The sequence below is a fragment of the Callionymus lyra genome, chromosome 1 (genome assembly GCF_982586985.1).
Source record: "Callionymus lyra chromosome 1, fCalLyr1.hap1.1, whole genome shotgun sequence".
NCBI lineage: Eukaryota > Metazoa > Chordata > Actinopteri > Syngnathiformes > Callionymidae > Callionymus > Callionymus lyra.
Genome location: NC_141818.1, coordinates 17839579 through 17864161, shown reverse-complemented (window position 1 = coordinate 17864161; position 24583 = coordinate 17839579). Strand labels below are relative to the sequence as shown.

The 24583-nt window shown below is 39.4% G+C and overlaps 2 protein-coding genes across 2 annotated transcripts; one reads left to right on the top strand and one right to left on the bottom strand.

Moving 5' to 3' along the window:
- The first annotated feature begins 6050 nt into the window (after nucleotides 1-6050).
- Nucleotides 6051-13657, top strand: ccdc92 (coiled-coil domain containing 92). Its single transcript, XM_087795596.1, has 4 exons — nucleotides 6051-6328; nucleotides 9687-9856; nucleotides 10287-10328; nucleotides 12121-13657. Exons 2-4 carry the CDS (start codon nucleotides 9721-9723, stop codon nucleotides 12927-12929), a joined length of 987 nt encoding a protein of 328 aa, XP_087651722.1. The 5' UTR covers nucleotides 6051-6328; nucleotides 9687-9720; the 3' UTR covers nucleotides 12930-13657.
- A 1918-nt stretch (nucleotides 13658-15575) lies between these two features.
- On the bottom strand, nucleotides 15576-22981 carry LOC148088267 (group 3 secretory phospholipase A2-like). Its single transcript, XM_087805684.1, has 7 exons — nucleotides 22465-22981; nucleotides 19624-19756; nucleotides 18694-18825; nucleotides 17475-18067; nucleotides 16948-17077; nucleotides 16151-16270; nucleotides 15576-16058 (listed from the first exon to the last, which is right to left on the bottom strand). The coding sequence occupies exons 1-7, from the start codon at nucleotides 22925-22927 to the stop codon at nucleotides 15878-15880; spliced, it is 1752 nt and encodes a 583-aa protein (XP_087661810.1). The 5' UTR covers nucleotides 22928-22981; the 3' UTR covers nucleotides 15576-15877.
- Nucleotides 22982-24583: the final 1602 nt, after the last annotated feature.

Genomic DNA, 24583 nt, shown 5'->3' with positions numbered 1-24583 from the left:
ATCTATATATATATATATATAGAGTATATATATATATATATGATTTTGAATATTATTTCCATAGCATTGGTTGTCATTTTTGTGCCTCATGACAAATATTGTAACTTACACAGAGTTTGAAACACCTCCCAACATTCAGGCAGAGTAGTGAGTAAAATGAATGAGGTGGCGCTCTAAATACTTAAAAATGGAGTTTAAATTTATGGTAAAAGTAATTGTTGTGGTTCATGAACATTTGTGGAAGATGATCTCCTTTTTGGAGCAATTTATTAGTACAAGAGATCTTATTGGACAACTATAAAATAACCTTGTGAGCCCGGTAAGGCTCCTTGGGTCAAACTGCCATTAATAATCTTTGGTATACCAATAAAGCTAGATCATAAGAATGCTGCCAGAAAAAAAAACACACTAATTTGTTTTTGCCTTTTTTATCCCATATTTTCTACAGTCGGCCCACTTTTATTGAAATATATTTAACTGGAGAAAAAACATGACTCAATGGAGATAAAGATAAGAGATGAACTCACCCTAAAACTAAACTGACTATGCAACCGTTCAATATTCAAATATTACGAAGAAGAAGTCTAAGGGCTAAAAACTGACAGCTATAATTGTGCTTATTTTCAACAGTTAATTTTCAGCAGCTCTTCTAATGAGCCTACACAAATATATATCTAATAACTGGATACTTGACATCAGATATGTCAGGAGAAACCTGCTGCTAATACTTGCGGCTGTTATTCAAGAGTGTTCCATGAGAGACTTGGACTACACACACACACACACACACACACACACACACACACACACACACACACACACACACAAACAGAACTGTTTAAAGTTCCCTCGATTCACATCCCTGGTGGCTTGAAGATGGATAAATGTGGGGAAGTGAAAAGCCCCAGTAAGCGGAATGCTAATCCATATTGTGTCTAGACCCAAGTAACAATATTTCTTTTGAAAACAGGAAATATGGCAGGTCTTGAATTTCTCTGGAAAAAGTGGGAATCTCTGCACTCTATCTTATTGAGGTGGGAAAACAAGTGAGTTTTATAGCTTTTCTTATAGAACAAATGGTTAGTTTTCTCAAATAAATCAGATTTAATAACATTATTATTACTAGTTTTCTCGTCTTAAGCTTCATGTTGTGTCCGTATTAGTCGTAAGTTAGTTCTTCTGTATGCTGAATCTATTTTTGTCCTTTTGTTTCTAGACCATAAACAAGAGCAGAAGGGAAATTTGAGCTGGTAAAGCTTCCTCTATAACAATTCCTAAATCTCCTTCAGTCGTGTTCCAAGCTTCCGTACAATGGTGGGCCTCTTTCCAGCTTCAGTTTCTGTGCGGCCACGTTGACTTCAGGCCACTTCAAAGTTTGTTATTAGTGCTCCATTAACCGCTGGTAATTAAAGTGTCACTTTAAATGGCGTCAGGCTCCCCGCTCTCCCTAAACTGTAAAAAATGAAAGTCGAAAAAAGTTCCACAGAAAGCAGTTTCCTGCAGTCTCCTCTCATTACTCCAATAACGCCAGAGAGGGTTTGGCAGCAGCGAGGTTCCATCCCAGAGCTTTCCATGTGAGTCTGGATTAACATGTTGGCTAATGTTTCCTCTTTGTGTCCACCTGAGCTGTCAGCTCCTGCATTGCTTATGGATCCATTGGCTAATGGACGACTGTGTCATAGCGACTGATTGCTGTTGAAAGAACCTTCTCTTGAGGGCCCATTTATATTTCTCCTGTCTTTTCGTTTCATAATCTCATCGACTCCAGATGATTCTTCACATTAGACAAGAAATAGCTGTTCAGAGCAGAGAACTAAGAACTAAACTTTAGTAAACCTAGTGTCTCAAAATGATTTAGGCTGAACCGAAAGAAAAAAAATCTTGGTGTTCTAACACTTCTCTGAGTCAAACTAAATCTTATTTCTGAATATAGTGATCCTCTAAAGCAGGGGGTATAACTCAAGCACACAAGTATATACGAGTATATTTACCAAACTAAGTTGTGATTTTATATTTTCACTTTTGGATGTTTGATCCGTCTCCATTATCTCTGTGGTGGCCAGTGTCCTGTTCTATGCTGTGTCGGGAATGTGTCCAAGAGGAGTGTCAACAGTTTGGACAGGTTGATCAGAAGGGCTGGTTCGGTGGTTGGACTCACTGGTGACAGTTGCTGAGAGGAGATCACTGGAAAAAATACTGTCCATCATGGATGATGACAGTCATCCTCTGAACACTGTCGTCAGTGAGCAGAAAAGCAGATGGAGTGCACGAATGCTCCTCCCATGATGCAACACTAATAGACTCAGAATTCTGAGTTTGGGGGCAGGAGTGGAGTGAAAGTATCTGGACATTCTGTTCTATGTCAGTCTTTGTATCCTTTGTCTTTGTCTTTGATCTATGTTCTTTATCTTTAGAACTAGATTGTGTCATCTTGTTCTGTCTTTTTATTTCTTTTTGTTCTTGTTCTTATTTTTTATTTCTCTGATTACGTTTATACAATATCAAAAAAGTGCATGTTTTTCAGTATCTCTTATAAAATCTGGAGATTGAATAGATTCATTACAAAAGTTTTATAACACAATTTCATGTAGTTTTGCATGACATGTGAGTCTGATATCAATTTGATTGAAGAGCACCAGGGAGTATTACGTGTTCTCCAGAGTATCTTCACCTATTGTACAAATTCAAAACAATGTTTTCAAACAAATGCAAATAAATTTCATTGTTCCTGAGACATAAAGACATAATTTCAAAGTAACATCACAGACGGTAGATTGTATCTCTCCTATTCCTGCAGGAGCCAAGGTCTTAAGCAGTCAAGTCAAATCGAAACGGAAATAATTACCTGCTAGATAGGATCGTCAATAAAGTGCTTGCTGTTGTTTACCTCGTAAAACTACATATTTTATACAAGTTAACATTCTGTAGATCTTTATTTAAACGGTAGCACTAAATTTAAATTTAGTTGATTTTAACTATTTTTTGAACAATTATACTGTTTAAATGAAGATAATATTGTATTTCAGAATGTTTTAGACAACAAACAATATCGATACGTGTGATGATGTAACAACGATGTGTTACTTTAACTAATCAAAACGAATCATTGTTGCTTTCTTTAAAATTTGACAAATGTTGTTTTCATTATCCTGTCAACAAGGTGATCTGAAGTGGTCCAACAGACGACAAATTCAGTTGATTGATTATCACTTTATTTGGACAAAAAATTACAAGCATTTCTTGGAAACCTTAATAAGGAGTTTATTTTACATTCGGCGCTGCCAACCTCAATATAATAACAGTAAAACGGTTACAACCCGTGAAGTGTTGTTCTTGGCAGCCCGGCCTGGTGGGCACTGTGCTGCTATGTGCGTGGTTTCATTCCCAATTCTCCTCTATGTGACAAGAGGCTGTTCAAAATCCTGCACGTGTACCAGCACATATATACCTTTCTGATACTTGCTGATGCTTGACAGATGTCTAGCCGTGCAATAAAAATGTAACTTTTCCAGATTCTGTTCGGCGCTCTGACATATACGGGGAATGTACTTCCTCACCTTGTCATAAAACCCCAGCCTATCAGGCTGAAAACATGGATGTCAGCAAATCATGGAGACATTTATGAGGCTGGCTGTAGTGTAAGAGAGAGCTCTGCTTAATGGTCAGAGACATAAAGGTCACACACTGTCAATGTTCGGGCTCCCAAAATACTAGGTAAGCTCTTAGTGAAAGTGCAAAAGTGTAATGACAAGAGTGGCAGTAATCTTGGAGGTACAATCCTAACGTAAGTCTGTCCCTGGTTAATACTCTTGTGCTTCATGGTCAACATTTTTGTCCACCTCAGCGATGACTCAGAGATCAGAGGCAATACTAAACCAGAGTATAAATGACAGCTGACCAGCTTTACCTTCTCTCTCTAGATGCAGCAGTATCTGGCATCTGACTCTCCTCCTCACCAGACATCCACATAAGTCGATACATCTTTGATCTTCTCACAACAATAGTTTCATTAACAAGTATCACCTTTTTCTAGTATTGTACAACAATAAGCAATAGTCCTATCAGTAGCTATAGTAGCATTAGTGGTAGCAATTGTACAAATGTTGGTATTAGTAGTTGTGTTTTTTGTAGTAGTAGTAAAAGTTGTTGTAATGGCATGAGCAGAAGTAGTAGTATTAGTAGTAGTATTTTAGGTTTTGGTGTTAGAATTAGTAAGACTATGAATTGTAGGTTAGTAAATGTAGTAGAGCAGGAGTAGTAAAGAAAATTAGGTAAGAAAAGCATAAGTAGTAGGAGGAGGAAAAAGACGACTATTGCGACGACACATCATCTGTAGGGTAAAACTAATCCGTCTCTTAGAAGTAGAAGGAGGAAGTGTAGTGTTAGTAGTAAGAATTTTAGTAGTATTGAGTAGAACTGTGTCTTAGATTATAGATACTAGTAGACAGTAAACTGGACTGGTCCTGCAACACAGACCATGTATATAAGAAAGTTCAGAGTAGACTGTACTGTCTGAGGAGGCTTCGATCATTTAACATCTGCAGGAAGCTCCTCTGCATGTTCTACCAGTCTGTGGTGGCCAGTGTCCTGTTCTATGCTATGGTGTGTTGGGGTGGGAATGTGTCCAAGAGGAGTGTCAACAGGATCTATGTTCTTTATCTTAAGACTTATATTGCATCATCTTGTTCTTTCTCTTTATTTCTCTTTGTTCTTGTTCTTATTTTGCTGTGTCTAATTGGAAAAAAACAATTTCCGGAAGGAGACCTCCTGAGGGATCAATAAAGTTCTACGTAACCTAACCTAAGTAGTAGCAATGGTTGTCATAATTACAGCAGCAGTGATGGTGATAGTATTCGTCATATCAGTAGTTGCACTAGTATAACTGTATAATAGTTGTGAGGTTTGTGTTTATAAGTTAATTATCAAATAATTACTGTAAGTAGTTGAGGTAGATGTAGTATTGTGTCAGGCATCACATCGTTAAAACTGTGACGTGAATCCATGCATCCAAAATGAAGGTTTTGATTCCATCTAAACTCAATACTTCAATACTCAAATACTCTATTAAATGTATCATTAACACATTAGAACAGATCACTGAAGATTATGTAGATCTGTCCGTGAGAAGTCGGTTGAACACTTAACTTCTCATGCACCAGAAAGAAACCCCACATTCTCACCTGGTAGATTCCTGCAGGCGTGTGGGAAACCTGCCAGCAGCACTAAAAATTAAAATCTACAGGAATTTAATCTCCTCCCCTCACTTGCACAAGGCAGGAAGGGATCATTGACTGCTTCCAATAAAAAACATTCCAATACTGGCAGATAGTAACACCATTTATTTCAACAATAATTTTCTTTTTCCCTTGTGAGACTTCTTTTTCAGTTTGGGGATTTAAACAGATTTCGGTGTTTTCAGTACGTATCGTTTTACCCAGTAGCTGTGCCTCTGAGGAATTTTCTCATGCCAGAAATAATCAACAGGGATATTTTTGGGTCAGTAAAAGGAGGCTACTGTTGGATCTCATATTTAACAAATACATGTTGGTTGAGACTCTTAAAATAATGGGAAACCATTAAAAATATTTCGGTTTTTTAGTATTAATGTAGCCAGAACATTACTCACTGTGAGAAATTAAACACTTTCTTAAAACAAATTAGGACACAGAGAATGATACTTATTGTCCCTGAAAGTGATGTAAAACAGATTCATATTATCGCTTTTTTAATGTAAAACATTCAGTTTTAGCCTTTCATGTCATGTTCATTTGTTTATCCTCTGTAAAGACTTCTCAAGAGAATCTGAATTTTGGGCGTCTGGCTCAACGCATGTCATACAAATTAAACAATTTGCTTTGAGCTATAACATTTAAAAAATAATAAAAAAAAAACTTCTAGACGCATTCTCAAATTTTACCGGCAGATGGCGGTAACTGCTCAGCGCTGAGCCCGTTGCTATAGTGATGACGCGCACCGTTGCTGAATGAAAATCGTGAATAAAAATAACCTTCAAGAAATCTCTAACATTCCAGTCCAACATTAAAATAATTATTAATTCGGTTATCGTTTAAATAAATGCTAAAAATTTTGATAAAGAACGCGTTAAAGTCCGAGTACTTCCCATGATGCATCGCTTTATTTTGTCCAGTATCTCTGGGCGACGAGAGGAACCTGACACAGCCGCCCTCCTCTCACCCTCCCCGGCGAGCCCCGACAGATATGCCCGGCCCAGACCACCGCTCCTAGGGTCAGCCTGCGGGTCCATTCTATCTCGTAGCCATTGATATTTTCTAGAATTTATCAACGTCTGTGTGTTTTGAGCTGCACGGTGAGTCCTTTGTTATCCCTTGTGTCGCCGTTAGCTCCCGGGCTACTGTAAATATGGCTCTTCCTGTACGTTAGTTTTGAATCAAAGTTTATTTATGACGAAAAGGCGTTATTTACGAGAGTATTTTCCCTCTCATTGCCATTTTGAATCTATTGATGTGTTTGTTTACAGCTGCGTTTGCCGGTTGTCTTCGTTTTGATTCCTTTCAACTCGATTCCGAGACGTTATTTTTTATTATCTCCCCCAAATATTTGTGCCGAATTACCCGAAAAACCAACATGGTTGTCATGCTTTCTTTCACATTGTTAAATATCTTCTGTATCTTTAATGATACAAAGATACGAGTATTTTGGCGCATACTTTAAAGGGGATCTGGTGCGACGCGAGGTCGATTTCTAATCCACAAACGGACTCAACAATACGCGACTCTTGTATTAAAATATTTTACTTTTTAATCCAGGATGATAAATATGCTTCCGTGTCGTAAAACTGTCCAGTTTTAGGACCCCGTAGGTCAGGCTGCTTTGGTGGCCTATGTCTGTCACCGTTAGCTTTTCAAAGGACGATATCAAGAAGGTTTTTGTTTCTACTGGTCTGATCCCAGTGTGACGTGAGTGTTTAAGTCTGGGCTGGTGTTCTCTGAGGCTGTCACCTCCTGCTGTGAGGACTGTGAAGGATGCTGGATCCTGGTGCTGTCCGCAATGCAGGTGCTGAAACTGGAAGTGCGCTGGAAACTATCGAGCGTCTCCTGTGACTCTTGTGAAGCTTTCCTGCCCTACTTACTCACACACACAAAATGATCAACTCTTATTGATACTGAATCTCAACACATCTTCTTAATAGCGATCCTCAAAAGCAGCAGAACACAATGTATCTCTCATGTAAAAAATAGTTTTTAGCAAGATTCATTTTCTGTCATGAAGCGTGGAGCTCCTCTTACAGACGATGTCTACTGTTTCTCGTGCTGCAGTTCATCGATTATTTATGTTGTCTGTGTGAGGAGGAAAAAGGGAAGGAAAGTAACAGATGTTTTTGAAATGTTGCTGCACTGATTGAGGATAAATATTCTCGCCGTTAATCCCTCTCGTTTCACCTTCAATTCACTAATGAATGAATGTGTAGTTGATGTCATGTCAATAACTCTGGAGCGATATCTCGGCTATTCTTGGAAGCAGTTCGTAAGAGAGGGATGCTTCACTGCTCCACGTTTACTGGAAGGACTTTGCATTAGTCATCAATAATAGATTCTCTTAAGCCTTCAAAGCTGTTGTTTGGGTTTGTGATGTTTCCTACAACAATTGTAGAAAATCCCCCAGATAACTGCTCTGAAAAGAGTCCAGAGTGTTTTGGAATATTCATTATTGACGACAGTGAGCTGATGATGTAACGAGCGAGTGGCTGAGGGATATTTTATCGAGGCTCACCAGTGCAAGCAGAAGGGGGTTTGTTCTGCACTCAGGAGGGATTTGACTAGGATCAATATTGCTCTCAAGTCTCGGAGCGCGCATGCTTGTCTGCCAGTAGATGGAATTGTTGGAGCTGAGTGATTGCTCGTGAGGTTGTGCAGACAAGGTCGTAGGGAGAAGGAGGAAGGTGTGGCAGAAACTAAAGTCAGCACAATGTGTCAGCACTGCACACCGAGGCGGTCCACAAATAGCCGTTAGTTAAAATTCCAAGCTGTGAAAAATTCATTGCCCATTACAATATTAGCAATATAATAACATTGAATCAAAATGGTATAATTGGATTCAAACTGAACGTTTTCTTAATGTTGTTTTTCTCTTCTGGCTCAATATTTATTCTCAATAAACCTGTCAAAAGGGGGAAGGAGACCAAACTGTACAGCTGTTCGGAAAAAGTGAAATTACAATATATAAATAGCAAGAACATGACTGAAACTTTTGTTCAAACTACAAACTGTCATAAAATATATTTCTGCTAACTGGCATGTCCTCAAACTTAAATCCTAATTCGACAAGAAAGCTCTTTTCTGGCTGTAATGTCATGTTTCGCTGTCGTTGTTGGCGTCCCTGACATGTTTACAATCACTTGTATTGCTTGTCACCTGGTAGCTCCCCCTGGCTAACTGCAGTGCAGGCTATAGTTTCCTGTGGTGTCTATGGCAGGAGAACTGGATGTAGAAAACACTGTTTTTAAGTAAAACTGCATAATTTATTAGATACTATCAGTTTTGTATTTGAAACAATATTTAATTCTATGTTGGTACATGCTAGTTTGATGTTTTTTGAGGGATTTTTGCTAGTTTAGCTTGAAGTTGTTTCTATTGAGTCTTATTCTGGTGCATGTGATGAGTGAAGACAAATAATTACATGACAGTAAACCTTGTAATGTTGTGCATGTAGTAGCACTTTAATCCTTCTATAACACCAAGCACTGAACTTAACATGATGAAAAGTATTTTGTCATTTATGAACATGATCAATATATTCTAGGAACCAGTGACAAGAAATGTCTAACTTTACGTGAGCTGGTTGAAACGTTTGTTGAAAAAATAAATTCAGGCATGGTTTGGATATGAATGGTTCATTATGAAAATAACAAGCAATCCAGGTTGAAGCCCATAATTTAGGTTTTGGTGTCATTTTCTTTAAGGAATTTGTTGTCTGTTGTCATATCTGGGTTTTAACTAAAACCCTGATATGCTTCATGCACAAACAATTAAGCAGAAATAATAATGTGCGAACAAGTTTCATTCTTTCAAGCACCAAAACAGGCACCGTTTAAGCACCAGTACCATTTCAGAATATACAGTTTTGGAAACCATATCAGTTAAAGACCTACACGACACCCACTCCTACATGAAGTTGTCTGTGTTGTCTCTTTTGGTCCTGTGGAGGCTAAATTTAAACTGGCGGGCAATTCCACCAGTAGGCAGTGTTTTTTGTGCATATCAAGGATGAACATAGAACTAGTTGATGGAGATCAAATAATTGGATGATGGCTCAAATGTCCAGATGTTTGCTGGCAGGATCTTAAAATGATACATCAGATTATCAGTTTTATCTGTAGCATGATATTCTGGCTCCCCTGTGCATCCTGATCAATAAAACATAACAGTTTCATCATGGAGTTTCTATTTTTAGCCTGTCCTAAGTAACATTCTCCATCCATCACCACACTGCCTGAAGGGTCAGTGCTGCCCGTTCTTCCTGCATCTTAATAAGTGTTTCTCTTGGCTCTCTCTTGACTGTGTTTGCCGGTCAAACACAAATCAACAGAACTGAACCGAAGGACTGAACAAGTCGGCTGCCAAGTCGATGTTGTGATAATGTGTTAAACTTGGATGCTTGTGACTTAAAAAAAAAGGTTGTTTACGATAATCTCCTTGTCCTGTCAGGTCGAAGAGCTGGTCTGCGTGAAGATAATCCACCATGGCATCAGCTAATGTTACGCTCGAGAATCAGCTGCAGAGCGCACAGAAGAACCTGCTCTTCCTCCAGCAGGACCATGCCAACACGTTGAAAGGGCTGCACGAGGAAATTCGCAGGTTACAACAGCAGTGCACAGGTGAGGAGAAGAAACTGAAAACCATGGTGTGAAAGAATGTTGTTCAAAAGCAAGTCAACTGGACTGTGCAGAGTTCTATGAAGAAGTTTCACATCTCATTCGAGGGTTTCTTCAATTCCAAATGAGCTGGGGTTAGGAGCCAGTGTACTGTATATCCTGGTAGGACAGATGTGAATGTTGCTTCTATGGGAAATATTATTTAAAAGTTTATTCAGCACCTGTAACATGAAGTAACAAACTAGTCTGAGATCTGATTTCATGTGTCCTTATTTAACCTCCGATTAGCTGCCTGGCAAACACTCACTAATCCTGTTAAAAGAATGTGTTTACCATTTGGAAAACCATGACCGCAGGAATCACTATAGACACTGAAGCAAGATTTTTATTTTTCGAGTCTAGTGTGTGACTAATGCTTTTCCTTTTTTTACAGACCTGACCTATGAACTCACGGTCCGAAACTCCGATCCCACAGGTGAGACTTGAACATGTGTGACACTTAATCCTGGAATGATCTTGAGGTAAACACAATTTCCTGCGTGAGAAGTAGAATCAACCCAGATATATATACATCGAGAAAGTGTAGAGAAGCTCAAGTAACCCAGTTTGGAAAGGGATTCTGGCCAATACTGTGCTTTATTTATGATATTCCTCTAAATTCACCATGTCAGGGTTAACATCTGCTTGGAGCTCGACAGATAAACTTCAATATGCTGCAGTGCTGTTGCGTCTTTCAGAGAGAAAAAATCCCTGAATTATTCCAGGTATTCCAGTATATAAATGTATACAGTATCTCATTCATCATTAGCCGTGAACGTCAACAGCTAAACTGATATTTTCTGGCGCTTGTTGCCTTATGGACGTCTGGAGCCTATCTCAGTTTCCAGATGTGATCAAATGCTCGGTTTATGGTAGAAGTAAAACATTATGAAGGTCATCTGCATTCACTCTGTTTGGGTTCTCACCTTTGCAACACTGTACAGATGTACACTTGTTTTTGTACCGAGCAGACGATCCTGTGACATTATCTAAGAGCATTACAGTGACTAGTAGTTTTGGCCACTGTCGTGACTTTCAGATTCCGTCCTCAAAATCTGGGATTGTTCTCTGCTAATCCAGCTTTAAAGCAACATATCCACGAGCCTTTGATGAGCTTCTGGTGTTGTTTGTGGAGTCAAAGATGCTCTTTAGTACCTTTGAACAAATTCCTTCAGGGGAAGTTAAGCTTGTGTGATATATATATATATATTTTTTTGTGTGTTGTTCTCAAGATTTCGATTAATGGCTCCAGGCCGTCTCTGATTTAATCCTGCTCTTGTGCACTTCCATTCAGCTGTCATCTCTTTGAAAATGAAGACCTGCAGAAGCTTATCGTTGAATGAGATTCATTTGAAAACCTGAGTTTGAGATCAGCCTCTCCGTTCCTAAAACCATTTAAGAACCTTATACTGTTGCTTCTTCTCACTCGAAACAGACACGGTCGCCGCTTAGTAACGTCTGGTTTGAGTATTTCTTCGACTTCCCCTCCCCCACTGTTACAATTGCCATGACATCATGTGACAACACTGGTGTGATTCAGACGTCCTATCATACTGGCACGACAGTGACCCCTTTACAAGGCTGTGGGTCGCCCTTGACTTTTTTTTTTCCCCATATATAATCCAATTTACAAACTCATTCCTCAAAGCTGTTATTTACAAAACGACTCCCAACATCGCCATCTATTGATGCATTTCCTCGTGAGACTGGTGTTAGTTTAGTACATGTAGATTGAAGTGCAGGAAATCAGATTATCTGTCACTGTGCTAATGCATGGCCTAGAACCTGCTCCGCACAGCTGCTCTGAAAGTCACCCCCCCCCCCCCCACACACACACACACACACACACACACACACACACACACACACACCCTCTTTAAGGAAATTGTTCAAAGATCCTGTCGGTGATTCGAGTCTCCCTGAGGAATGGCAACACAACACTGGTGGACTTTCCGATATAATATGTCGCTTTTCCGTCTGGATTAGAAAAGCCTTGTGCGAGAACGGATGAGGCCAGAGATGGGGCGGGGCCGGCAGGGAGGTCGGTATCGAGGTCAGAGATGTAACTCGACACTGCCTGGCATCATCTTTTATCCCACACAATGAGAGATATCATCGACACCTGCTAACACATCTGTTCTTCCAATATTCTGAAATTATTTTCAGATGCTTCAATGTTTTCAAGATGTGTAAGTGTTAGATCTTTGAGTCGTGTTTGTTCCGTGCAGGCAGCGGCGAGGTCCGATGCCGGGAGCTTCAGAGACAGTGCGAGGAGCTGGAGGCGGAGCTGAAGAAGAAGGAGGAGGAGAACACGGAGCTGCTGCGGGACCTGGAGCAGAAGAACGCCATGATCTTCGTGCTGGAGAACACCATCAAGGAGCGGGAGAAGAAGTACCTGGAGGAGCTCAAGATGAAGAGCCACAAGCTGGCCGTCCTGTCCGGCGAGCTGGAGCAGCGGGCGAGCACCATCGCCTACCTGACCTCGCAGCTGCACGCCACCAAGAAGAAGCTGTTGGGGGGCAGCTCATCGGATGCGAGCCCCAACGTCAGCCCCGTCACCTCCTACATGCCCACCCCGCCCCCCGCCAAAGACAGACAGCCGGAGACGCCGCGGCGCCGGATGAAGAAGAGCCTGTCGCAGCCGCTCCACCCAGAGCTGACCGAGGTGTACCGGCTCGGCCCGGACGGCCGGCGGATAGTCCTGCGGGACACGGTGGAGGCCATGCCGGACCCCACCCCCTTCCTGCAGGCGGGGAGAGAGTCCCCGGAGCTGCAGATGGTCCGCGAGCGACCCGCCGTCATCCCGCCCATCGCCTCCGAACGCTCGCCGCTCCCTACTCTCGGCGCCACGGCCAGCCCTCGCCACAGCCCCGCCCGAGACCGCCAGCACCGCGCCCACATAGGCGTCGCTCACCGCATCCCCCACGGAACCCCCATCCTCCTGCCCCCGCAGGCCGAGCTGGAGACGCTCGCCGTGGACCAGGTGAGCGAGGAGAAGGTGGTGAGGAAGCGCTCTGGAGCGGACAGGACAGTGTAACACTGCAAACACCCACTTAAAAGACACACACTGTGTAACCTGCTTTTAAACACTGTAATGTGAATCAACACATTTGTTGAACGTATTGCTAAAGAAATCGGTTTCTTTGCGTAGAGACAGACCGTAAAAGCATGCCAAATGATTTTGTTTTCCACATGAGGAGGTTCTTGTAATGGACACTCATTTCTCGCTGACTCATCTCTCGGTTGGATGTGTTGTGAACGACAACAGCCAAATATGCATCAGTGCCTGCTCAGATCCACAACTCCCTAGTCTCTCCACCGTAGTTCTTACCAGTGTCTGGATATAACGACGTATTTATACAACACAAATGTCTGTGGCTGCGTAGCATAGAAGTCACTTTATTCAATCAATACTCACTGAATGTCCATCATCTTTATAATCAAGGTGAACTGTATCCATTTTTGTGACATGAGTTGGGCATGAAGACAAAAAACGCCTCTCGACGAGCAGCACTCTGGATTTTTACTGTACAATGTATCAAACTACTGCTATTTTATGATTTATGATGAACTTTATAAAACTTGCACATTTATAAGAAATCTTTTTTTTTTAAATTATGTTTATTTATTATTTAGTAGAGAACCAAGCACCTCAAAAATCAAACTGGTCACCAACACTGATTTATTTTTCTTTTTTTATGCTATTTGCATTAACTTCACTTGTCCTGAAGGTTAATGAAGTATTTCAATAAAAGTTTTTGGATACTTGTCGAGTGATTAACTCAAACACACATGTACATCTTTTATATATAACGCACACAGACACACACGTTTTTTGTGTTGTATACTGTAAATAACCCTTTCAAGCTAAACTTTTGAATTCCATTCAAACTTATGTAATATTAATGTTATGTATTCCTGATCATTGACTTAAAAATAAGTAAAAGTAACAATGTTTCTTGTTTATTTTAATGAGTATATTATGGTTCAATGTAATGCTTTTAAAGTACACATTTAATCCACTACTTGTTCTTGAAATTTTGTAGGAAAGGGTTCACTAAAATTATAAAATAAATATATAGTAAAATAATAAGTCCCATAAGAGCTAAACAACAGCAAAAACAAAAACCTTCACCATCCATCAAAAATAAAACCTGTTGACTTTCTATTTGTGTCTGTGTTATGCATGATATCTGTCCCTCTGGTTAGCGAACAGATGATAGCAAACTAGTGCTACTTTTAAAATGCACTTTAACTCTAGTGAAACTTTTTCTCTGACTTAGTTTAGAAGCTAAAATAGTTGATAGTAATGGTGAACATTGTGAAACAAGGGCGAGTTTAAAAGCATATTTGAGCTCAAGACTTGCTAGCACAAGCTAACTAGCATAGCGCAGCACTAGCTAACAATTAATTTGCCGTTTCTTCTCACCTGCGCCGAACTGTCTGTTTTTTTTGTTGCAGAACAATGTAAGTATATGTCATTTATATTACATTAATACATCGTGACTTTGTAAAATATACATTCTAAATGTTTTTCAATTTGTGAAATTAAGTTTTAGTAAAGTGTGTTACTATTTTATTTATCATTTATAGAACCATTCATTTTAAAATATAAATTGTTTAGTTAAATATAAATATGTCTATTTCTTACATTATATGTTGTATATTCTATTTAAGAGTTCGAGTTACCTCGTCCATATAACTTGGATATAACGGTAGCGCAACATTTTTTATTTATTTTCTTTTTTTTACGTATCTTTATTTTTGAGATGGTCTATGATGAGCTTATTCTTTAAACATTAATATATTTTTCGTTAATGCTGCCATGTTCATAATTATCATACAAACATACGGTTATCGATCCTTATTAGATCAGTTGTATTCGAATGTATTTCCCTTTATTACCGTAAAGAAAGGAATGAGGAAAATGTTAAGCTGACATTATTTGGCATTGTTTGACAACTGCGTTGTCTTTGCAGTGCTGCCCTCTGCTGTCAGTCAGTGTTATTGCCATCTAATGACGTTTTGGTAAAAAAAAAAAAATTCTCTTTAAGTTATTTTTCTATTTTACACTTTTCTTTAACCGTGTTAACCTTTATTTATACTTTATTCATAATCATCTTTTTATGGGTAGGTATAACGTATTGTATACTTTTGATCATAGTTTAATATGTATCATGATGTTCTGTTCTATGTTAATCTTTGTATCCTTTGTCTTTGTTATGTTCTGTGATCTATGTTCTTTATCTTTAGACTTAGATTGTATCATCTTGTTCTTTCTCTTTATTTCTCTTTGTTCCTATTTTATTTTATTTATTTTTATGAATAATTACTGTATTGCTGTGGCTAATTGGAAAAAAACTATTTCCGGAAAGAGACCTCCTGAGGGATCAATAAAGTCCTATCTAACCTAATATTTTAACCTTTCAGTTCAGGTTCTTCCCTTTTTGTTGAATTGTGTATTGTTATTTATTAAATTAGTGTGTATGTTTGGCCGCAATAACATGCACAACTTATTTCCTACCTTTGACCCCTCTGTGATGGTTTGACTCTGTGGATCAACAAATATCCTACTCAGTTTAGCTTTAAATATTCCTAAGAAGCTGAAAGTGATGTAATATGTGCCTTAATGAAGTAACTACTTCACAGAAAACAGGCGAATAGAATAAGTCATGAAGCAAAATTGAAAATGAACAAAAGCATTTATGTCTTTATGTTGTATTTTTGAAACATCATAAGTTAACCATCAGGTTTAATGCATTTGTTGATGTGTACAGAAAAGATGCAGCAAATGGAAATGTTTGAAGATGAAGCGGCTCGTCTCGCCAGTGGCACACATTATAAATATCTTTTTTTTCTGTCATCAATGATCATAAGAGAGTCGCTTGTCGGCGCTCAAAAGTTCAAAGTTCAAAGAGGCGCGGGTGCACCTGATGTAAGGCCTCCCAAAACCGTTGTTGCTAAACATGGCAGCTTTGACTTCCATCATAGAAGCCGCGTCAGTCTCTCCTTCTCCCTTTCCAGCCTCAAGCACCGCTTTGAAAGTCGTACAGGAGTTCCGCGCTTCCTCCTTTTACGTAAAGATGTCGCTCCAGCTGTGTTTTTCTCCTCCATCTTCTTAAGTGCTTGAAGTAGGTCATAGGCTTTGACGAAGCCTCCCGCACAACTGAAACCAACCACAAACACGCTTTAACGTCTGTTGACTAACGCTGCGAGTAAGAACAAAGTGCCGATGTGGGAAGCTGACGAGAATCAAACCTTTTTCTTTTGTTGCACTTTTTCTTCTTGCCGAGTTTGAAGCAGTGCATCGACACAAACTCTTTGAGGAGCGAAGGCAGAACGCTGGGGTGTTTCAAGTGTTCGATCTCAGCAGCCAAACTAGAGAATCAACACAGAAGTTAAGTTCTACTCGTACAACAATTTATCTCTAAACGGGAACGGCAAAAAATAGAACCAGACTGAGCTTCGGTATAATATCAAGTGGTTGTCTAAATGTGACAACCTGCCTATAATCCTTAGTAGCTGGGATAGTCTCCAACTTATCTCTATGTTGGGAATAAGTGAACAATAATGAATGAACAAATTGGGTGTAAATTACGTTTCTAAATTTAGCATAATAACAGCAACACTTATACGATAAACAACGGTAAAGCACAAAATAACATCCTTAAATTATCTTACAGACTCAAAATTGTAGTTTATTTAGCTTGTAATGACTCACGAGGCAAATAAAAACAAAACAAAAAAGTCTACAATTCCATAAACTTTTTCCCGCCTGCTTTTCATGCTAACGTTAGCAACTAGCTTCTCTTTAGTTGTCATTTTGTTTAGAATTATTTCGAATGTATTAATTTAATTGCAATGTCAAAATTGCTTGAGGCTATTTGAACTACATACAACCACTCGCTAATACTATGCATTTTAGTTTTTAGAGGAATCTTAACATATATATATATTATATTTTTAGCTGACAGCTACCATCATAGCTGTTAGCAATACTACTGCAAAAATACCTGTTTCATTGTATTTTAATGCAGGAAGTAATGATGTAGTACCGTCGTGTGCAGGCACAATGGAAGACCATCTTTGTCTCAGTGTTCTGCAGCTCGTACTTCTCCTCCAGTGCAAGAATTCTGTATCTACACTCGTCAAGATGTTTGAGACTCTGGCATGGATGATGGATGTCTGCAATAAAAAAGGAACTCAGTGATGTGTTACAATCTTTCCTCATGAGCATTTCATCAGTTTTCAGTCACAGCAAGACAGTACACACTTTGACCTGTGGAGGGCACACTAGGCGCTCACTACCAGACAAGCTTTGTGAATGGATTGTGTTATAAATCCTGAGCTGTGAGGCCATCAATCTTTCTGTGACTAATATGTCGACCTTTTGTCAGTTCATTTCCTTCTCAAGTGCTTAAAATAATTAGCCCTCATTAGAATTCTGGTTGTCGAGCACATGAGCGAGAAAGGTTCCCGAGATAAAGGTTGTTGTGAGTCAGACATGTGTGAGGCAGCGGCACAGACATTGAAACAGACATATTGTTAATGATCTCACAATGAAAAAGTGTTTTGCACTCACGTGTCAAATTGTGTGGATCAGTATTTCTTGGCATTACAGTTGTGTTGATACGTTGATTTGTGCCCTTTTCCATCTTTAAAGTTGTATTTTGTGTTGTTGGTTGGGCTGAGGTTGGTATTGCTGTTGTCCACTTTGGTCCCTGTTTCGTTTTGCTTTGAATAGTTGCAGTCACAGGTGTGTGCGTGGTTGTCGAGTGTCGTTTCGGCGTCTGCTGTTGTGTTACTGTAGGAGTACTGGCTGTCATTTTAGGATGATGTTTGCGACTTGTTGTCTCTACATCGTTCACTCTCGTCACATTCGTGCCATGTGAAGGATCTCCAGACTCCTGATTCTCGCGACTCTCTTCTTTACACTCTTTTCTCTTTGTCTTCTGGAAAGTGTCACCTCTGGTAGTTTGTCTTTGGTTACATTTAGATTTGCGGCTGTGTGACTTGGTTTGCATGTTGACGTTTGGTCTCTCGGTCACACTCTGTTCATGAACACTTAAAGAATTGTGGTTGTTGTCTTCGCTGTGGTTGTCGTCCTCGACGGTGCTATTGAAGGCTGGATTGCTTCTGAAGACGGCCTGAGGAACCTCTTGGACGTCTCCGCACCTACAGTGGTCAAAAAATTACACACAAGTTGATTCATTAGTGTTCATATGTCTGGATTTATTTCACTAATATTGACTGTTAAGCATGTTTTTTGGGTCGCCTGCCCAGGGAATTGCTCTTGGACCCTTAAACTTAATTGCCATGTGAGCTCATGCACAACCGCTCAGTTAAATATACCCGACCATGTCCTCACAGAAGAAAATATGTTTCGAAATACATACTGTAACTACAGAACACCTTTGATACGCCTCTAAGATTGAGAATATTTTCCATCCCAACATGTATTAACAAACTAGGAATTCTCTTATCAATCAATCATTTGCAAATAATAGGGAAAACGTTGTCTCTGTGATGTAACCCTGAGGTTAAGCAGAGATCAAGTGGTGAAATAAGGAGGTGTTGCTTTCCTGGCACATTCTGTTGTGGAAAAAAAAATAAACAAAACAAACATTGACCTTGTCGGGCTTGTTATCGCAAGACTTTTCCATTCTAACCGCACGAATGCATCTGCTCGCCAATTTACAATTAAGTTCTGAACCGACTTTTGTTTTTAGAAAGTTGTGCTCACTCGCTTTATAACTCGTCTTCTACTACGCAATTAAAATGGAAGATGATTGTGTTCTTACGTTCCCCACCAAGACTTGGTGTTGCACGGTCTCTGCTCCAGTTCAAAACAAGGGACTTTCAGGATGTTGAAGAAGCCGTAGCCCACCATGCTAGCGACGCTGTCGTTCACTCCCAGTAGACACTTTTCAAACCTGACGTGAGGCAGAAGGTAGAGGTTATTATTATCTGTATTTCAATGGATCATTTTCACAATATCATTTTTTAATTAAAAACTATATTTATGTCAAATATTCAGCTTCATGATCAGACTAAAGTATATATTTTGAAATCATGAAAACCTATAAAGAAACATATTCCTACGGACAAAGTCAGTCTTGAAGTTATCAAGTGTTTGCTTTTAATAGGAACCGGATTAAAAATAAACAAACAAACTGTAAAGAGAGATAGAATGTTAGATGATCGAGGTGGATTATGGACATTATAATTATATTAAATTACCAATCCCTATTTAAAATGTTAAATTGTGGAAATTATCCTTATTTAACTAAATATAGTATACATTTTAGGATGAAATACATGTGGTTTAAACTTCACCAAAGTTGGACATATTTTTGTTGTATTCATCTTCTAATAAAAAACAGGATTGGTAGACCATCTCTTTGGCATTCACTTGGAATCTTCATGCTCCATTGCTCCTCCTGGAGGGCAAAGTAATTTGTTGATTGGAATTCTGGGAAGTACATTTATACTTGTCCCAAGGTTCCGCCTTTTATGGATCCTTTCCCTCAGAATGATGGCCTCATCTGAGTAGTCAGACCAACGACACAAGAATTCCTAACATCACAGCAGTTTGTGTGGAAGGGAGGAAAAGCATCTGAGAGGTTTGGCTCCTACCGACCCGCCTGGGGATTTGTTGGTTTCCCAGGAGATAATAAAAGGGCAGGAATGTGAAGAATGGGGTGCCTGGGGTGCACTGGTAACACTCTCACCTCTGGTCGCAGCCGCAGTGAGAGACGGTGAAGAAGTTGGAGTTGAAGACGCCGAATCTCATGGTGAACGCCGGGATGTTGTGCAGGCAGTGGTCGTGGTCGCGGCAGCATCGGTCGGCGCTGTCGAACATGCCTGGGGGAGAGAAAGACGATGACATGCATCTCCTGTAGACGCCCTCCTGGAGCTCTAGTTGCATGTTAATCTTTAATTAGACTTTTTATGATGCCGCTTTAGTAAAGGTTAATTAAAGACCATTCTCATTAAAAATCAGCTACTCTTTTCTCCAGAATATGAATTTTTATCCACTCTTTACGGCAGTACAGGATGAAGTCATAAACTGAAAACTTTGACTTAATTCAAGAATGTCAAATCAGTCTTGACTGATTTATCTCAGGGGCAAGGTGACCCGAAGGCCCGAAAACAAATGTGTTTGAGGTATCCCTTGTTTTGTCTCTGGGTCAAGGTGTCAAACGTATCTTCAGTGTTTGACTGGGAACAAATCTGCAGAAGACAGATACCAGGACCCTAAAATAAGGATTTAATACTCTGGAAATATGCTGCAAATACCCTTTCTGATGCATTTAGACATTTATACTCTGGAATAACTGCAGCACCTGCATGTCAGCGACATACATACATACATGACTGTATTCATTCTTCACTGTTTGTTCTTTTAAATGATCTCTGCTCGTCCTCTCTTTGTTCTTATCACCAAACTGAAGATACTCCAGAACTAGAGAGCCAATAATATGAATGTTAAAATCCTTCATTTGCAAACTATCCAAACTTAATAAAGTGCCTACAACGATCCTTGATAACCTTCATCTTGAACCTTTTATTTCAATTTTACAAAATGACAGCCCTGCTTAAATTGCTTCCACTCTTCCGAACGTTTCCATGTGTAGGTCTCACAAAGTCTTCTGTAATTATGTTTCTTCCTGTCCTCATGTGCCTTTTCATTTTTGAACACCATCTCACTTCTCTGCTTCTTATCGCCCATCGACAAGCCCTTAATTGCATCATGCCTCTACACGTACGCGTCTCTCCTCAGAGAAAATCACTCGTCCATCTCTTCCGCTCTTCACACTCTATAACTCCACTCCATTACAAGAAGGTCCTGATCTCATTCACACAGCAGCTTGAATCCACGACCTTGTTCTCTCCGTCTTGACCCGTGACCGTGGGTGAGGGAGGGAATGTGAAGAGCTTTGTCTTCTGGCTGACTCTGTTTGGGTCACAATGTGGGGATAAAGAACACAAAACCTTGACCATTTTCCTTCCCTCTCCAATAAAGCCCGAGGATTCTAGACACTAAATTCTTCACCCAGTTGAGTCCATTGTCTCCTGTGGAGAATCATTACAACACAGCTCAGTCACCAAAACTTGATTGACTTTTTGATTCACGTGTAGTAGTTTAAAAAGTCATTATCTATCGGTTATGAATTGTTTAAAAAAAAAATTGAACTTCTCAATGTCTCTATTTCGAAGGGCACAGTAGATACTCATATCAGGATGTCAGCAAAAGGCTTCTAGAGTAGCACACCAAAAAGTTGCTGATTATACTAAACCTATCCTACCAAATATTCAGAAATTATGTCAACCCTGTGTTGTCTCTGGGTCAAGGTGGCCCGAAAACAAAGAGCTAGAAACAAAACAAGGGATACCTCAAACACTTTTTTTGGGGGAGGGGGGCCTTGAACCCTGAGATAACAGGAGGGTAAATACAAGGGTTTACGTTGCATTACATTTGACACAGTGGTAGACGTAGCTTTTCAAAATAGCCAATTTCTGTTAATCAGGGGTCTCTTGAAATACCAGTAATTCTTTTATATAAACCTTTATTTGTACCTTCTACAACTATAAGTACAATAAAATTTAAGGACATTGATTCCAGAGTTTTATAGAGTTCTATACATTTAATTTAGATAAATCTTACTTCAAATGAAAAAAAAATAGCTCAATGTTCCTCAATGCTTCTTAACAATTCCCCTTTTTTTTATCCACATTCCTAAGTTGTTTATTTTATTCAATGAAATATGCATTAAATCGTATTCATTTTTGCACTTTTTAGAGTTTAATATGTACTGCCTTTATAGGACATTTTGGAAGTATAAAGTATATCTTGTTTTGCATATTTTTGAGTTTTGCAAACGTTTTTTGCCTATAATGTAGAATTTGTAGATTTATCTTTATTCTCTGGCATATCATCCCTTTTAGATATTTATGATTTTAAAACTTGATATTAACTTCTCAAAAATAATTGATCTGAGAAACCATTTCTTAATAATACCCAGCAGCAGTCTCATTATTGATTTAAAAGCTGTGGCTGTACAAGTCCCTTAACTATCTAAGTTTACTTTTAGCCTCATCAATAAAGAGATACAAGGTTTCTGTCTTGAGTTATAATGTAACATCGTGTTGATTTTAGGGCACTTTTTTTTTTTTTTTAAAGGAAAAAGCTTTAATCTAACAACTGAATCACACTCGTGCTGCCAAGAATCTTGGAACAACTTTTCATGGGCCAGCAGTTGAGATGGTCATGGAGTTGAATAGAAGTATTCATGGAGCCCAACAAGGAGCAGTATAGAGCTACTGACTACATTCTAAAATGTCAGGCAATAAGAGAGTATAAATCTAATCCAAAACACTTGTAAAGACACAGAATTGAAGAATAAAACACAGTAAATGAAAAAAAAAAACACCTGGAAAAGCCAACAGATCTATATTTAGCATACCTGGGGCATACCTGGGGGTCGTCCAGGTCAAAGGTGTTATTACCTTAATAATTGTGTTCATTTTTGAAGCACTTTTAATGACTCTTATATTTCAGACGTTCTTACCTAAATCTTCATAATCTAAAGCGTTGGTCCCAGTTCCACACCACCTGGTCCCTGGAACGGTTAAGGCGCGTTTTCCTCGAGGTCTGCCCGACAGGCGTGGTCCTGCTGCTTCCATGGACACGCTGCTCTCTCCAGAGCTGACAGTGCACGGCGTGTCTGCAGACAGCAACTGAGTGATGATGGTCAGATCGGCGTCTTCCCCGCCACCGTTCATGTCACAAAAAGTCCTGTAGTTCTCTGTGACTGCTGGATCAGAGACGACCTCACACTTCACCAGAACGTCCTGGTACCAGATGGAGAGGCACAAGGAGCCCAGGTCCTCTGTCAGGAAGGTTACCAGTGTCTGAGCACCATCTGTGGGACTGGATCTGAGACAAAAAGGTCTCGCATCTCGTCCTCTGCATGGCTCCAGCAGCATTAAAACTACAGTCAAAGTGAAAAAGTAAAAAGACTTGTTTTGCATTTCAATGCAAACTGAATATCTCTCCGTTCAGAAGAGAATCAATGAGAGAATTGAGCAGAGCTGCTGTGCGGGTGTATTTTTTCACACCGGCCCGGCATGAAGACGTTGATTCTGATTGGACTTTAAAGCATCTCGTCATTGGTCGGCTGATTTAGAGGTTTGGCAGAAATCTGACACTCCTTACCCTGAGTGGGACTGTTTAGTCTAACTCTGCCCTCCTTTATGCTCCGGGAGATCTCTGAAGAAATATGGCCAAGATAGCAATGCATCTGCACGTCCTTGTAAAGTTAGGTTATCAAGTTCATCACAGTTTCGTAACCATCTTCCCACTAGAATACGAAGCTGTATCTTTATGTTTGATATCCCGTAATCAAATGTTTACGATTGACAAACTTTTACTGACGTTGATACTTATTTCTGTTCCGTCATCATCAGACTTTTTTTTCTAACTCATTGAAATCAGGTCTTATCCTTATTCCCTGAGATATAACACCCACAGGATCAGGCCACCAGTCAATAGTCACGCCTTTATCAACGGCCGTTGTCGTTGAATGTGGAGAATTTAAGGAAGTGTGTGGGAGTGATTAAATACTAAGAGATTAAAGCCACAGATTTGATGAGAGATAACAGGTTAAGATAAGGCGGTGTAAAGCTGAAAGATGAAGAAAAGGGTTCATTTTGGATTGCATTAAACGTTTTAATCAAATAAGTAGCATGGGTTTGCTAATGTTGGTAACTGTGCTCCGTTAATTAAAAAATTGAATTCCCAATCCTTCCATCACTGCATTTTGTGGGGGTTGGCATTCAGAGTAGTGAAGACAGAAAGTAGTGCACAGAAAACATCTCCTTCAAGACCTTTTGTTCTCCCATTAGTTATCGTCTCCTATTTTAACACTAGTGTAACTATTTAGTCGTAGCCACTGCTACAACTTGGCCTTATTCTTGTTATAATTGTGATAAAAGAGTCTCATTATAGTTTATTATCATTAAAGTGTTTTAGCCATTTTGGTCAATCTTAAAACTTGTTGTTATTGCTGGATCCTTCTTGGTTTGAAGTGAAACGTTTAAAGAACTTGCTTATAGTTTCAAGTGACGTTATGATGCTTCTAACTCGATGATACCCAGTTGCATTTGTGTGTCTGTGGGTGCAGGTGTGTGTGTTGATTTTGTGGCACTCAACCAAAAAGCAAACAATAAAACATGCCTTTACAAGAAGGCTGGCTGAGCTTGATGAAGCAGTATCATAAAGATACATTCCCTCCTTTCACCTGTCAACACATGCACTGGTATCTAATGAATTTGCATTCATTTAAATTATTAAACCTATGCATGAGCCAGATCACTGCATGTTACTTAACTGCAGTCAAGACTCTCTCAATTTGAAGCCCAAAAGATACGATTAACAAAGTCAAGGACCCAAAATTAAATAGATAAATATCTTGAATTAAGTATAAAAATGGTGGGTTACACAGTGTTATTATCAATCGATTTTAATAATAGCAAACAACCTGAATAAATTATAATGAAGAATATTTTTGTGATTAATGAGAACAACACTACTGTATCTTCAGTATTTCTCTTCAGATTATTGGGTATCATTTTGTCATTAAATGTTCATGGTGACCCAGTCTCTTTAACGTGGGTACAACCTTTGCC